Below are 15500 nucleotides of genomic sequence, written 5' to 3'. Positions count from 1 at the left end.
GTGGTCCTGAGGCTTTGTAGGCATGTGACAGTTTGATGGTGAATGAGGACATGCTCGTACCTATGAAGGCAGCATTGCAACATGTTCCTGCTGTGAACATGCAGACAAACAGGCATGAAGCGCTCTCACTAGACTCCTGAAGTCCTGCACAGATGCCATTAACTTTTACTTTGTGTGGCAGTGCAGAAAATATGTACGGAGGAACATTTACAATTTTGTGCAACTGCTTTGGATATAGAAATAATTTTTTTCTGCAGGATGCGTTTGGCTGTGACAATTAGTATATTTATTTATTGGCACTTGGTGCCGAAATGAAATTATACCAGCTTTTGCCTTCTATAAATCAGATGGGCAGCTTTCCCAAGATACTGGGCTTTTTCTTCCCCTTCAAGCCTGCTGCGGTGATGGGCTCTCTCTGGCTGGCAGATTGCTGCCTGCACTGTGCTGGCAGCCTGATGTGTCTGGAGGGTGGCTTATGGAAAGGAATCTGCAGCCATTTCTATGTCTTTGAAGGTGTTTCTGGCTCTGGCAGTTTGCTGACAGCGAGGCCTGTTTCCCCTTGTTTCTTGTGGATTAATTTGCTCCATAGGATGTTTTGTTGTAACTTGTGGCTTTCCCTTGCAGCCTTTCCACGTGCACTTTGCTTTTCTTGCGTTCATCACAGGGATCTCCATGAGCATAAATGTTTATACCCTTGAAAAAGAATCTTGTGAGGCGCATCAGTTAATTGTAGCAACATTCAGAAACTGCAGGCGGACTCAGGGGCTCGAATTTCATGCTTTGGCTGAGGAAATGCATAGGAAGGTGCAACTTTTGCCCTAAAACCTGTAACAGTAAATTCTGCTGAGCCTGGTGCATCCCCTAAAGTCATCAGCGGATGTATGCTATAGCTTCCAGAAAGAGGAAAAGCAGAGTCAAACCAATGTAATGCTGTAGGTTTTCTGACTGGTGGGAATAAGTAGAAAGTGAGAAAGAGGGAGGACAGAAGCTGTGGAGTGCCTACCGTGGAGTGGCAAGGGTTTGAGTAGCTCAGTGGCTGCTGACTTTCTTCACTGGACTTACACCAGCGAGGAAACATCTCGGTAGGGCTTGGGACTCCACCAGGGTGAACAGAGTTGTGCGATTGACTTTGGAAAGCACAGTTTGAGCCACAGTGTAACAAAAGTTTATGAATGATTGGTTTTACTCACATGAAGAGTAATTTCAAAAACAATGGAAATGGTCTAATATATAAGTTTTTGCCAGATTAATATTTAGGAAGTAATGCAGTTTGTGTGTTTCAGTTGCTCACATGAGATTATTACTTTTTAAAATGTATCATGTGATAGAGAAGAGAAAGAATATCCTGAGAAGCTTTGTTATGTGCGTGGAAAGCGTTTCAGCTTCTGCCATTTAAAAAACAAACAAAAAAAGAAACTGAAAAGCAACAACTGAGTTAGAAAGCAAGAAAGGATTTACTTGCTAAATGACTTCAGACTGAGGGTGTTTTAACAGAAACACTACAGAACACCATCTGTTGAAAACCAGTGCTTTCTTTAGTTTTATATGTTGGAAGTTTATTTTTTATGCAAAGACAAACACTAAAAAAAGAGCATCTTTGTTCTTTTGCAGAGAGTTGGATTGAACGATGTCTCAATGAAAGTGAAAACAAACGTTATTCCAGTCACACCTCTCTGGGGAATGTTTCTAATGATGAAAGTAAGTAACTTGTTCATTTAAAATGATGTGTCCAAGTGGTAATTTCCTGCTAGATATGTTGGTACTTCTCAGTGATATTTTTAGCACTCTGTAGTTTGGAAAATCATCTCACTTTATAGATCCAATAGTTTTACTAATTATTTCTGGAATATTTGCTATTTTGCATTATTTAAAATGATGTAATACTATCTGTTAGTTATAACAACCAGAAGAATTTGTGTTTCACTGAATAAAGCTTTGACGACCTCTAAAATGTGCTGTTAGTATTAGCTCATGAATATAACTATCTGTTTTGCTTTTCACCGGTGAACACCATGTGCTGAAATGCAGGTAAAATTTTGCTGGTTTTTGATAGTATTATGTCAGGTCATACACATAAAATATTTATTCTAAGAATTAAATAATCATCAGATTTTAAAAAAATCACATATTAAATCATTACATTCCTTCATTTTTAGTCATAGAGAATAAACAATTATAAATTTAGCCAATATAAAAATAGCTATTTTTTTTCTTATCTCCTCTTGTTATAGTCATTTTTTATCTTGATTTTTGACAAAAGCAGGTAATTAAAATGACCACAAAATACCTTAAAATAACCTAATTATTTCTTTTTAAAATTGCAAGACAATTTTTAGTTTACCATTTAACTTTCCCAGTTCATGCAATTCTATTCTACTTAATTTGCCTAAATCAAAACAACCCTCATGTTAGCTTTCCCCTCTGTTCTTCGTATTTTAGTTCATGTTGCAAGATATTAATGTAAACTGAATTCCTTAATCCTGAAAACCTCACTTTTTTGTAATATTCAAGCAGTTAAGTTTAGAAAATAAATTTTTAATCACTTTTTAATTGCTGAATGTTGCTTTTGCAATTTTTACATTTTAAAAGAACTACTTTATTTTGATGTCACAGTAAAATTTCAGGCCTTGCAGCACAGTGATTTAGTGGATCACTGAATTTTCTGTATTGGGGCCTTACTCTTATTTGTCCAGGGATCTCTTCTGAAGGATGATCTCCTGAAGGAGAAAAGAGATGTTAGAAACATGACATTTATTCACAGCTCCCAAGCTAAGAACAGTAGATAAGAATCCATAGAGAAAGACAATAAAACTTGGACAGGTTTGGTGGTTTTGGTTTTTAAAAATTAAGGAATTTGAAATGAGTTACTCTTTAGAATGAAATTGTAGTGAATTGTAGAGAAAACTAAGTAGTATCCACTTGTTAATCTGCATTTTATGAGAACCTGTGAGATTTTTGAAATTATTTCACTCTGATGCTACTGAGAAGGTGATGGGAAGAATCTGTAATGAATGAAATGTAACTTCAGACTCCTAATAGGGTCAGAATTCAGGATTCAACCCTATTGACTTTAGTGAGTTTTTCCTCATACTCACAGCGTAAGAGAGCATTGTCAAGGTAATTCTTTAGCACCACTAGCTATAATTTTTAATATATATATATATACACACATTGTCATAATTATCAGTCTGCTTCTGTGTTTTTTTCTAGATCTGTTACACTAAATAGGTGCAGTGAAACCAGTGGTAGTTTGTTATATATGTTTTCAGTTTAAATGCAAGCATGAGCAATCTTCCACACCCCTACTGACAATGGACCTGCATGGGTTAGCAAGAGCAGGTGTTTCACACAATAACATAGAGAAGATAACAGAATAAACAACCGTCCTATCTGGTACTGGAATTAAGGAACAAGTGATGATAACGAAAGGCAGTAAATTTAGATCTGGTAAAACAAATATGTGAATGAACTTATCCTACAATTTGTGTGCAGAAGATATTGTCAAGAATATACAGTGGAAACCTAAATGAGCGATAGAGTTGATTTCATCTGGATTCCTTCTTGATAGCCAGTTCTTCCATACATTTTCTTTGCAATGATGCCAGCATTTCTACAGTGCAGATAAGAGAACTAATCCACCTGGAAAACCTTCCTTGTTACGGAGAGTGAGGTAGAAAGTGAGGCCGTGAAGAGAAAAGAGTAGGAAAATAAAATGAACCACTTGCCTAGCATCAAGAAGACAAATAATCTGGGAAATCCAAAGCAAGCTAGAAGTTCCACCTTAGAAATCATTGATCTACGTGCTCCTTTCCAGCCCCTGAGTTCTTTCTAACATTTCTCTAACAGTGCCCGCACACTAACTGAGGAATATCCAAACTGTTGTGTCCCTCATTGTCCACCGTCTGTCATACATTGACAAACAGCAGGAGGCAAAATGTTTTCAGAAAAAAAACTATGTACTTCTATTTGAATTCTTTAAAACAGTGGTCAAATTGCTGTTAGTCAGTGGAGTTCCAATTTGCACCTGCAGCCAAAAGAAACCATCATACATTTTTCTCTTGACTACTTTTTTATCTCTAAATACATTAAGTACGTGTTGACTGGACTTAACCAGAGAAAATGCGGTTTTAGTGTCAGGTTTTTTTTCGGCCTTGCATCCAGTGAAGGTCCAGAATTTGCACTACGAGTTGATAATGTTCTTAGTGTCATGCTTGCTCTTGTGACTATTTTTCCAGGATGTTTTTAGAGTTCATACTGTTTTAGGACAAGAGAAATAATTTTTTCTGGTCTCCCTTCGTGTAGTTGAAGTATACTATGGACCTGTACTTCAGGTCGCAGGGGTCCTTTGCCGTCTTCTATTCCCATCCACACCCCTCCAGGCCTCTTGAACCTCCATTGCATTGGGGAGTGAAGCAATGACACATAGCTATGCATTCCCATGATCTCGCTGCTTCTCAAAGCACTTCTTACCCTCTTAGAATCTTTTGACCTCTCCCAAAACACAGCTTTTACTCTCTAATATAAAAATTCTACGTAAATATTATTTCGGTTTCCAGTTTTTTAAACATTTTGCCTTCCACCAGTTCCACACTCCACGTGTTAGTCAAAAGATCAACAGGAAAAGGGAATGGTGCAACTTCCTATCTAACAGCTAAAAACCCACCAACCCAACATTTTCTGTGTATTTTGCGTTGAGTCAGATTCTCCAAATTGCTATATATTCTGGAAGAATACAATTTGAGGATTATGAAAGTTTCAACTTCAGTTCCCTGGAGAAGGAGTTGTGACATTACATGATGAAGTGGAAAGGTTGCTTGTCCAATTTTTTTGCATGTTTAGAAATGTGAATGTGTAGACAGTTCATATGAGAGAAAATAAAAAAAAAATCAGAATACTTTCTGCATTGCAAAAGCAATTTTCAAAATCAGTGTTCCAACTGGATGAAATTGAAGTTTTATCCAATAATTTTTTTGTTTGAACAAAACCTTTTATTCTTCCATTGGAAAAAATCTTTTAAAAAGAGCTACTTGATTTCATTGAAATTTTCCTTTGGGAAAATTCTTTTATTTTCAATCATATGTAGTCAATCAGAACTAAATTTCCATGTTTCTCACAGGGTTTAAAATATCCCACTACTTTAAAATCATAGAATGCAGCCTAATGAGTCTGAATCTTACTTATTGTTACATGTAAGTATTATACAAGGTAACTTCTTACTATCACTTAATTTTAGCTGTGGGCAAATCACTTTTGAGAACAGTCAAGACCCAGAGTGCAGGGGGAATAGAGAATATTCCTCTTAAAGGTGTGGAGCTACCTAAACTAAGGGAAGGATTTTATCCATATAAAGTTACTAATAACATGTTAGAAGAGATGCAGCTGTTAGCAAAGAAAACTTCCATGGAGTTTGGGAAGAAAAAGATTCTCCAGTATCTCTGGGAACCAAGAAATACTGTTTTCCTAGTACATTGATGATCCCAGTTTTTAATATCTTTGAAGACCTCTTCTGTGCTGAGAGTTTTAGTTGCAACTACCTAAGCTATTACTCCCTTTCAGCTTGGGATGAGTACCAGGTTTCCCAACTAATCAAGTACCTTAATAACACCTTTCCTTAGAATGCTGGTAGTCCTCCTGCTGGAAGTGGAATGAACACATTAGATCTGCTTCCAGCAAACAGGTTTCTCCCTGGGGTGTTGTGTTGCTGCTATACATGTGAACACTTACAGCGGTGCATCAGGAGCAGGATTTTTCCTCATGACTTCAAGTCCTTTTGCATTTGTCACAGAAGAATTGTCAGTTCCACTCTTTGACAGTGCCTCAAAGCCAGACTTTTTTATTTTTCAGTGTATTTACTTCCTTTCTTTATAAAATAGATTGGATTTTAGAAGTATTGAATTTTAAAAGGTATGGGTTCATTTTAATCTACTGTGTTATTTTGGTAGGGACTGATAAAATGACAGGTCAAAAAGTAAGGTAAAACAGTGTTCCTTACCACTTTCATGCTGTATAAAAATGTCTGGGATCAACTTGAGGCAAGAGTTACACAAAACATTCCCTGCTCAGCAGGGAAGCCATTAAGCGCCCTAGTGCAATTCTTTCTATCTATTCAATAAAAAAAGTGAAAGTAAATATTTTAGCCAACACCTGGTGAAAATGAGAAACGTTTTGGCTGACAGCTGACCTGTTGGCAGAAAACAAAGAAGAGTTCTGTTTTCTTGTACAGGGATTTGATTTTGAGGGAGATGAGCACTAGCTCTGTGAAAAAAAGTAGTTGTGTTGAAAATCCAATAATTCAGTGAGTAATGTTTTGATGAAAAATGGCACTGAAAGATTTTTTTCAGTAAGTTCAAAGTACATCATTCTCCTTCCTGATTTTAAGGGACAGTTGGTGGAGAATGTAGAGAGTCTTGAAGAAGGATCCCCTGGAAGCAGACATACCTGAGGAGGGAGATTTAAATTGAAGCTTTATCTTATTGTTAGTTTATGTTGTTAATACGAATCCTTTTATGGGAGGAGTTGAGTATGGCTGCCTTGTAGTGTGTCTGAGGGCAGGCTCAGTAAAGCACCTGCTCACAGGTCTTAATGTAAATTAAAAACAAGTTGGGGAGAAAAGGAAGAGGGATGTAGAGACTTTACTACTGTAGAATTTAGATATTATCTTGATGTCTGATAACGTGCCACATACCCAGGGGAAAGTTAAGTCTAGCTAGGACAGGTTAAAACTGTCTAAAACCAGACTTTCGAATATTAGCTCCCTTAAATCAAGAACGATAATTAAAAAAATTATTCTGGGGAAGTGGTGTCTCTTGATTCCATGGGAAGAGGTTTTGGATTTCTACACATAAGTTAGACAAGGGGTTAGAATCATAGAATGTCCTGTGTTGAAAGGGACCCACAAGGATCGAGTCCAACCCCTGTCCCTGCATAGGACAAACCCAAAATTCACACCATGTGTCTGAGGGCATTGCCCAAATGCTTCTTGAATACTGTCAGGCTTGGCACCATGACTGCTTCCTGGGGGAGCCCATTCCAGTGCTCCACCACCCCCTGAGTGAAGAACGTTTCCTAATATCCAGCTCACCAACCCACCCACCCCCAGCATATCTTCCTGCCGTTCTCTTGGATCTGATCACTGGTCATCAGAAAGAAGAGATCAATGCCTGCTCCCTCCTCCTCCCCTTGTGAGGAAGCTGTAGACCAACATGAATTCTCTCCTCAGTCTCCTGTTCTCCAGGGTGAACAGACCAAGTGACTTTAACTCCTCCTCATACAGCTTCCCCTCTGGCCTTTCAAATTTGCATCCCCCTAGCAATTTCCAAAAAGGCAGAAAGCAACTGTATGCTGAACTTAAACCAGCAGATGGTAGGCTTTGACACCGACATAGAAAATACTGATTAAGCAAATGGATGACTGGCACCTAGAAAGCTATAACCTCAATTTGAGCAAGAAGACAAGGGAGTGCAGGAGGAGGGCAGGGCACCCGTGTTGCCAATGTCTAGAGGAGGCAGCTTTGGTTGCAGTACCTGGCTGTGGTGTCTCCCTCCCAACACCAAAAGCCTTGAAACGCTGTGGTTGGGAATAATGCTGCAGTGACCTGTGTCCCAGGTCTCTGTTGGCCACCGCTGCTGGGCACCCACGGGGCCTCAGCAGGATAGACCAGCCTGCTCGTGGCTGCAGGAAGCTTCAGCAGCCTCTGTGCCACACAGCCGGGGAGCTGCCATAACTCCCACCCAGCCTTGCTGCCTATTTTTTCCCTGGTCAGCATAACAGAGGAGCCAAGGCAGGATGCTGGACTCTGGTCAGGCCAGCTGGCTCCTGCCCCTTCCTAGTGACTGCAGGGCTTTCCCTGCCAAGGCTCACTGACCCTCCCAGCAGGTGCTCTCCCTCATCCCCGATTGCCTGGAAGACCATGAATCCCTACCCAGAAGGGTCTTTCCACCCCAAGGCAGGGCAGTCGTGGCCATCCTGTCCTCCCCAAGCCATTCCTCGAGGAAGTCTGGAGTAAGGCATGCTCTTAGGGTGTCTGTGCTGCCAGTTAAGGATAAGAAGAGCAAAACCAAGTGACAGGGGACAGGACAAGAGGGAATGGCCTGAAGCTCCGTCAGGGGAGGTTCAGGTTGGATATCAGAAAAAAATTCTTCACAGTAAGAGTCATTGGGCACTGGAACAGGCTGCCCAGGGAGGTGGTTGAGTCGCCTTCCCTGGAGGTGTTTAAGGAACGGGTGGATGAAGTGCTGAGGGACATGGTTTAGGGAGTGTTAGGAATGGTTGGACTCGATGATCCAATGGGTCCTTTCCAACCTTGTGATTCTGTGATTCTGTGAAACCAATCTGTGTTGTGATGGACCCCAACTATTTTATCCCCCGAGTGGTTTAAATCTGTGCTGCACGGCTCTGCCTCCTGCTACCCAGAAGGTGTTTGTCCTGCTGCCGGGGAGGCCAGGGGCTGCTGTCATGCACCAGCAGCCTGCGGCAGCCACCGCTGCTCAGCATTCAAGCCCTGTGTGCTGAGGGTTTGTTGCATGCAGACTGTTTGTTTAGGAAAAACAAATGAAAAACAGAATTTAAAAGTGATTTGAAATGTGTATGTTGGCCCTATGTGCTGAATAAAAGCGGGCCCCTGAAAGGCAGGGAAGGAGTGTGCAGTCCAATAATTAGAGGCCCATTGTCATGCAGATGCAGAAGAGGGGCTGCGCACAGTGTCTAGGGGTAACTGCACATCCGGATTTTCCTGACATTCAGGGGACCAGCCTCCCAGGCTAGAGGATGATCAGATAACACAGCTTGCCCTGTGTGTAAAGGAAGGAATATTGTGGCGTGAGGGCTGAAGTCGTCATTTTCAAAAGTGAGGGGGTTTTTGTGTGCATCAGTTCTTGAGACTGCACAAAAGGTCTTCTAGTGGGGTCTGATGTTTGGAGCAGATAGCCTGGATCCCTTAGGATTCAGCATCCTAAATGCTCACTTAAATTACTTTTTAATAAGTTAGTTGTATGAAGAGATGAACCTTGCAGCACGATGCACAGGCACAGTGGTTTACCTCATTGTTTACATATCAAAGCCTTCTATATTTAAAGCTTTCATCAGGGACAAAGTTGTTAAAATATCAAACTGGGTTCAATACAACAGTGTTTCCCAAATAATATCCTTATAGGGATGCTGTTTGTGTTTCACTTAGGAATATTTTATGTGTTTTGCAAATTGCAATTTAATAGGAATTATTCTAGACATAGCCTTATTTTTTTAAAAGAACTAATATGAACTGGAAAAAATCCAGTATTTTAAAACAATTTTGGTTTTGTTCTTTTTCTTTGGTCATCTTTTATTCAAAATTTTGGGAAGTCAGTAAATCAGAGAGTTACCTTGGAAATTGTTAATGAGGAATACCACCAGAAAAAAAGTCTGAAAAAGAATAAAGTACATTATGGAATGTCTTTAGTTTCAGTTTTTCTTGTTCAAATTTAGTCTTTTTAAATTTATAAACCTGTAGTATTTACCATGTTGGGATTACAATAATAGGTGAACTCCTTTAAGTTAAATGCCTCATCTAATAAAAAACGCAGGCAAGGCGACTGTTCCCTTAAAGCAGGTGAAAGTGTTTTTATATTCTGCTGTCTTGCTAGAGTTCTAAGAGCCACTTTTTTTGCTGTGTGTGTAAACTTACCCTTTCCAATGTCACTTTTCCTGTACACCACTCTGCTCACGCTATCAGTGATGTTCGCAAGCTTTACTGCTTTAAGCAGTATCTACAGATGCAAGCTTAGGAAGCATCATTATTTATGTTTCCACAATTTACCAAATATTTTGGGAAAGCTTTGACATGAGAATATTTTTTTATCAGATAATTCCATTCTGGTTCACAAATACCTGACCGGTTCCCACTGAAATTACACAGGTTTTGGTTTTTTTTCTTGACAGATGAGGAAAAAGAAAACAATAGAGCATCGAAACCACACTCAACTCCAGCTACACTGCAATGGTAAGGTGCCTTTTTTAAAGCAATCAAGAAAACCTGTTAGTGTTTTTTCTTACCCTTTTTACCAGCTGAAGTGAATAGAGGCCTTGGACATCTTATATCTTTCTGAAGATACTTTCACTGTTTATGTTTAATCTGCTGATTAGCATGCTGTACAGCATTTCTTGGCAAATGTCTTACTCTTATGGGAGTTGTTCGAACATAGGAAACCTCTGATACAGTTTAGAAGAGCTGCTTGGCATATTTGTTTGCCACCTTGCCAGCATGGGATTTGTGTTTTGTCACCTTTGTATATTTATTAAAAAAAGAAAACTAGCACTGAGATATTTTTTCAAGACTCAAATTTGTTTCAAAGTGTAATGAGGCCCATCTTTAAAGTAGTATATTTGGCTGCATCTTCTGTAACATTACATGCACTTCTAACATCTCTTTCTGTACGTTATCTCTTGAGCTTTTGTTGACTTTTCCCTTAAATTAGGTTTTTAATTCTGGTTTAGCTTTCCTAATATTGTAAGTGATCAACAACCTTTCAGGAGGTTCCATGTATCTGATGGAACAGAGCTGTTGAAGAGAAGCCTTGGAATGTGCTTATCTGAAAACCCATACTCCTTAGCTTGTTATAAGTCTTTTAAAGAACAGCCTTTACTTCACCTGTAGGTACTTCCTGTAATTTTCTGGATTAAAAGATAGACTATTGGAAAAAAAATTAGGTTTTTTTAGCAAAATTGTTAGCAGAGTTATTTTTCTGCTTCTTCCAGTCTTTTGGGAGATCTAACTGAACAAGCAGCAAAGCACAGTTCCTTCAGTAAATTTTACTCTTTCTCTGCCTGTGAAATTCTGTGATTTTGTGAAATATGCATAAAGATGTTTATAGATTATTTCATCTGTATTCACTCTTTAGAGTTGATTGGTTAAATTTTAGATTTTTTTAAAAAACCCAAAATGGTGGGTTGACTAGAATAGGTTACTGCAAATGTTCCGTGTTCTGCCTTGAAGAAACTTGCAGACATTTCCAATACAAATCCTCAGAGAGGCAAATATAAATAAAGGCATTTGTTCGGAACTATTGCCTCTTTCTACCTATTTGTATCAAAGTTCTATTTTTCAGAAGTTCATGGAGAGTGAATAAAGAAAGCAAGTGACTACAGGCAGAGAGAAAATTGTTAAAATAATAGTGAAATATCATAGATGTATTTTATTGTTTCCCATTTTTCACCCAAACAACTTCACCACAGTTCAAGCAGGATAACAAAGAACTATCAAGTAAAAATAAAATACCGGTCAGGGCTTAATAGTTCCAAATTCAGAACAATGTTTATTTTGATGTAGAGTCAGTTAAGAGTCTTTTTCACAGGGCCAAATAACGTAGTAGCCAAGGAGTCAGAGTTAATTAGAACAAGCCAACGATACTGTTCCCAACAGAAAACATGCAAATACTATGAACAGTCTTCTGCCAAATACTTTCAAGCTTCCTTGGTCGTAAAGGTTGGTAAATCCCTAAACTCCTGGGATATTGAGCCCTGCTGGAATGCAGTATGCACGCTAATGCTCATTCAGCTGTGTTTGCAATAGAATCCTAGTATTTTGATTCTGGAAAGGATGCTTACATCATCTTCTCTCCCCCCTTGCTACTGTACCGGCTTACTACCTGTCTATTATTTTGTGTTTCCTATATCTTCAGGTGGGTCAGATATTCTCCCTTTTGAGACTTTCAGCTCATCTGCAAATTCCTCCTTTCAGTTTTCTTCCCAAAAATACATGAGGGAATGAAGAGAAAAGTTTTCAAACTTGATTTCTTTAGCTGGTGTCAGGCTGAATTGTACAATTGGCTCATAGTAACAAATTTCCTAGCTTAGCACCCATACCACAGAACAGTTTTCTGGGGGGTTCCATACGCTTTTCAGCGCACGTGCTGCCACTTTGAATTGGCATTTCTTGGAGAAAATATGGTGCTGGGTTTGATACACTAAATCAAATTACAAGCTCGAAAGTTGTGGTCAAAGCACTGAAGTCGTAAGCTTGCTTCCTGTGAAGAAGTTGAGTTTCTACTGTTCTGGAAAGCCAAACACATTACCATCAGGCTATTTGTACTGTTTTAGTATCTAGCAACCCATGCGTTGGTAAACTATTGTGGCCAGCACTGTACGAACACTGCAATGAGCACTTCCAGTAGGTTTAGCTTTACATGCTTGATGGTTTTGTCTGCTCAGGCCAAGTTTTTGCACAGTCACAAAAGAAAAGGAGAAATTTACCTGAATTTGCCTTGGGTAATCTCTTACAGGAAACTCTGGGCCAGATTCAAGTGATGGAATCAATGGGGTAAATTATTGACCAGATTTCAGGGTAAAGTATTGAGCTTGCCTTGTACTGCACCAGAATTGTCTGCAGCTTCTGCTGCCTGCAAAACTAAAGATGTTTTTCTACTGTAAGATGCTACTACCTTTTACAGTTTATCAGGGCAAGACAACATTGGAGAACAGAAACAGAAAACATGTCAGTAGTAGGGAAAAAAAGACAGGAGGAAAGTAGTAGGGAAAGTGAAGCAAGACATAGAGAACTACGTAAGTTTTGTCACTCAGTCCATATTGCTGTCACCTTATTAGTTATTTCTTGCCTGGCACCTTGCTGAGAAGGTTAAACAACAACAGTCCCATGGGTAACCATCCTTAATGCTTATGCATCTCCAAAGGTAAAGCATGTTGAACAATGTAAATGAGGAGGAGGAAGAAGCAGCTGAAGATGCCAGAAGCATGTCTGGATGACTGTCAGCCTGGCTAAATATTCTTTTTCTGGAAACAGGAATGATGTTTTTTTGTTTTGTTGATGACACAAAATGAAGTGAAAGGCCTGCTAAATGTAACATTACTGCCAAGTACATCATAGCTGGGGAAACTGCCCAGCTGAAATTTAACAGTTCAGGCAGGAATCATAGAATCACCAGGTTGGAAAGGACTCACCGGATCATCGAGTCCAACCATAATATACCAATACATACCAATATATAGTACCCTGTGCTTGTCTCATGTTCCTGTGTTCATTATTATCTGTAAAGCTATAGCTTGCTAAACACTTGGCTCTAAAACATTCATCATTATTTCATTGGTGAACTGGTTTACCAAACAGTAAGCGTGAAACTTTATTTTACCTTAATTTGATGTGTGTATCATTACTTAAAAGGTAAACAGTCTAATTCCATGCAGTCTGGTGGCTTACAGTGTAGGTCCTCCAAATAATAACTGTATTGTGAAGCTAAAGTCAACAAAACTATTCTATTTTTTACAACATCCGTAACAAGAAGTAAAAAAGAGGAAGGTAAAATACTGCAAGGTAATGGATTCTTCCCAGATTAGTAGTTTCACAAAAATCGTTATAATGCATTAATAATTTTCTGTTCTAGAATCCTTTATGTAATTAGCAATAGTAACATCATGGTTGTTCTGTTGCCTTGGCATCTTAAAGCAAGTTTGTAACAACACTGGTGACCTGACTGTGCTATAGAATAATCTCATTTAACCCACATGCATATAAGCATGAAGACGGAAACAGGAATAGGGACACATAAAATTGTCATTCCTGTGGAAGGATTAGGGGTTTTATTGCTACACTGTAGTGGTACAAAAGGTGTCACTGTGAAATACTGGATTTCACATGGCTTTATTAGGACATTTGAAATGTTTTATATATATTATTTCTGATAATGATTTGTTAGGTAGAAGATTGAGTCCATTATCTTTCTGTAATACTGTAGAATGAAGCTGAATTCAAAATATGATAAAGTTGTTAAATAAAAGACAGGAAAATAAAAGAAGTGGAGCAAGATGGGGGTTTTGATCATTAAAAAAAGTTCAGGTATAATGGAGCATTGTTCAGTGTCAGACTAATGACTCTCTGTGAAAGAGAGGAGGAAAAGAGAAAAAATCATCAGATATGAACAGAGATAATTAACTGCTTTTCTTTCTGTCCTGTCTTGGTCACGGAAGCTGACATTCCAATTAGCAGCTATAGTATACAAACGAACTCTCCAGGTTTTGAAAGGAGGTTTTGTTAAAGCACTATGAATTTGAGGGAAGATGCCGTGATGATATTTCTGTAGAAACCAAGGAAGAATAGATGTTGCCCATACAAACTGATTCCATTCATCTAGCCAGATATCTTATTAAAATAGTTTGCAGTCACAAATGATCACGATCACTGAAATGGAAGGTAGGTAAGTCCTGAAAAAGGTGATGAAGGAGAAAAACTAGATATTTGCAAGGTGTTCTACAGCTATCAAACAACAGGGGGTTATTTACTGTAAAATTTGAGGGTTTTGAGAATATGTATTAATTATCTAATGCATTGAAGAGGAAGTTGCATCTGCCTTCTTCTCCTGGCCAGCAAGTCAGACAAGCACATGTAACTATATGCATATGAGTGACACCATGGATGACAAGACTAATTCTGGTTTAAAGTGAAGTGGGTCTGTAAACACCTCTTGAGCTTTGCTGGATCAGCATTCATAAAAATGTTGTTTCAAAGGAGTGTTTCTTCTAATCTATAGATTTACAATGAGCCCAGTTTCAGATTTTAAAGATGGACTATATGCCTATTCATATATTTGATGCATAATTTAAAATTTTATAGTCATGCATTTGCACATGTAAATGAATAATAACAGTTTCTGCAAGGCAGAGGAAGATGTTATATCACTATTTTGTTCAGCATTGTGTTCAAACAGTGGAGCCTTTTCTCACTGAGTCCATAAGCAATAGCAAAAAATCTTTATGCAGATATGATTTTGTGCACACTCTTGAGTATTTGCAAATAACTTCCACAGCTGCTGCCCCAAGGTACAGAAATTTGCAGAAGTGAAGAGTCCTGTAAAGAATGAAAGAATGCTTTCCTTCAGTGAATATTTATTGTTTCGTAATTGTACATATATTTGTTTACTGCAGGGTGCTTTTAGGATATAAAATGTTATTGGTATATTTTTTTCCCTAAAAACAGCAGTTTGGGGGCATATTCAAAACCCAGTATCGCTTTGTGCTGATCTCTACTTGCCTGGGAACTCACATCCTCTCTTTTTGATAGCAGGCGTGAACCAATTGAAGCAAGTAAGCATTAGAGAAGTGAATTGGAAGGGGCATTTAGGAATAAAAAGGAAAAAAAATAGTAGACAAGCAGAAGTCAGATTGTTTGGTCTTGAAGATGCAGCTTTGCATACTGTTTACAGGACATCCAACATACTTGCAGTTTTCTCTGTTTGATATTTGCTTTTTAAGGCTGGAGGAGAACTATGAGATTGCAGAAGGCGTTTGCATTCCTCGAAGCGCTCTCTACATGCATTACTTGGACTTCTGTGAGAAAAATGACACGCAACCTGTTAATGCTGCCAGCTTTGGGAAGGTAAGTCTGAGCAGCAGTATGATACATTGAGCTGTCATCTGGTTCAAGTGAGTCTGGATTATTGAAAATAACTAAATCATCATTTACCTCATCATTTACCGTTAGAAATAGAGGTGTATGAATGGAATCTTTATCTATTCAA

General features: G+C 38.7%; 1 protein-coding gene across 2 annotated transcripts in view; it reads left to right on the top strand.

Moving 5' to 3' along the window:
* Window positions 1–15500, top strand: part of RFX4 (regulatory factor X4) — a 98127-nt gene that overhangs the window by 17112 nt on the left and 65515 nt on the right. For both annotated transcript variants that reach the window (XM_054080888.1, XM_054080879.1), the window contains exons 2-4: window positions 1612–1698; window positions 9916–9976; window positions 15235–15358. In XM_054080888.1, the coding sequence (XP_053936863.1) occupies window positions 1612–1698; window positions 9916–9976; window positions 15235–15358 (272 nt within the window). The remainder of the gene's footprint in view (window positions 1–1611; window positions 1699–9915; window positions 9977–15234; window positions 15359–15500) is intronic.

Source organism: Cuculus canorus, chromosome 1 (assembly GCF_017976375.1).
Source record: "Cuculus canorus isolate bCucCan1 chromosome 1, bCucCan1.pri, whole genome shotgun sequence".
NCBI lineage: Eukaryota > Metazoa > Chordata > Aves > Cuculiformes > Cuculidae > Cuculus > Cuculus canorus.
This window is presented reverse-complemented; position numbering and strand designations above follow the sequence as displayed.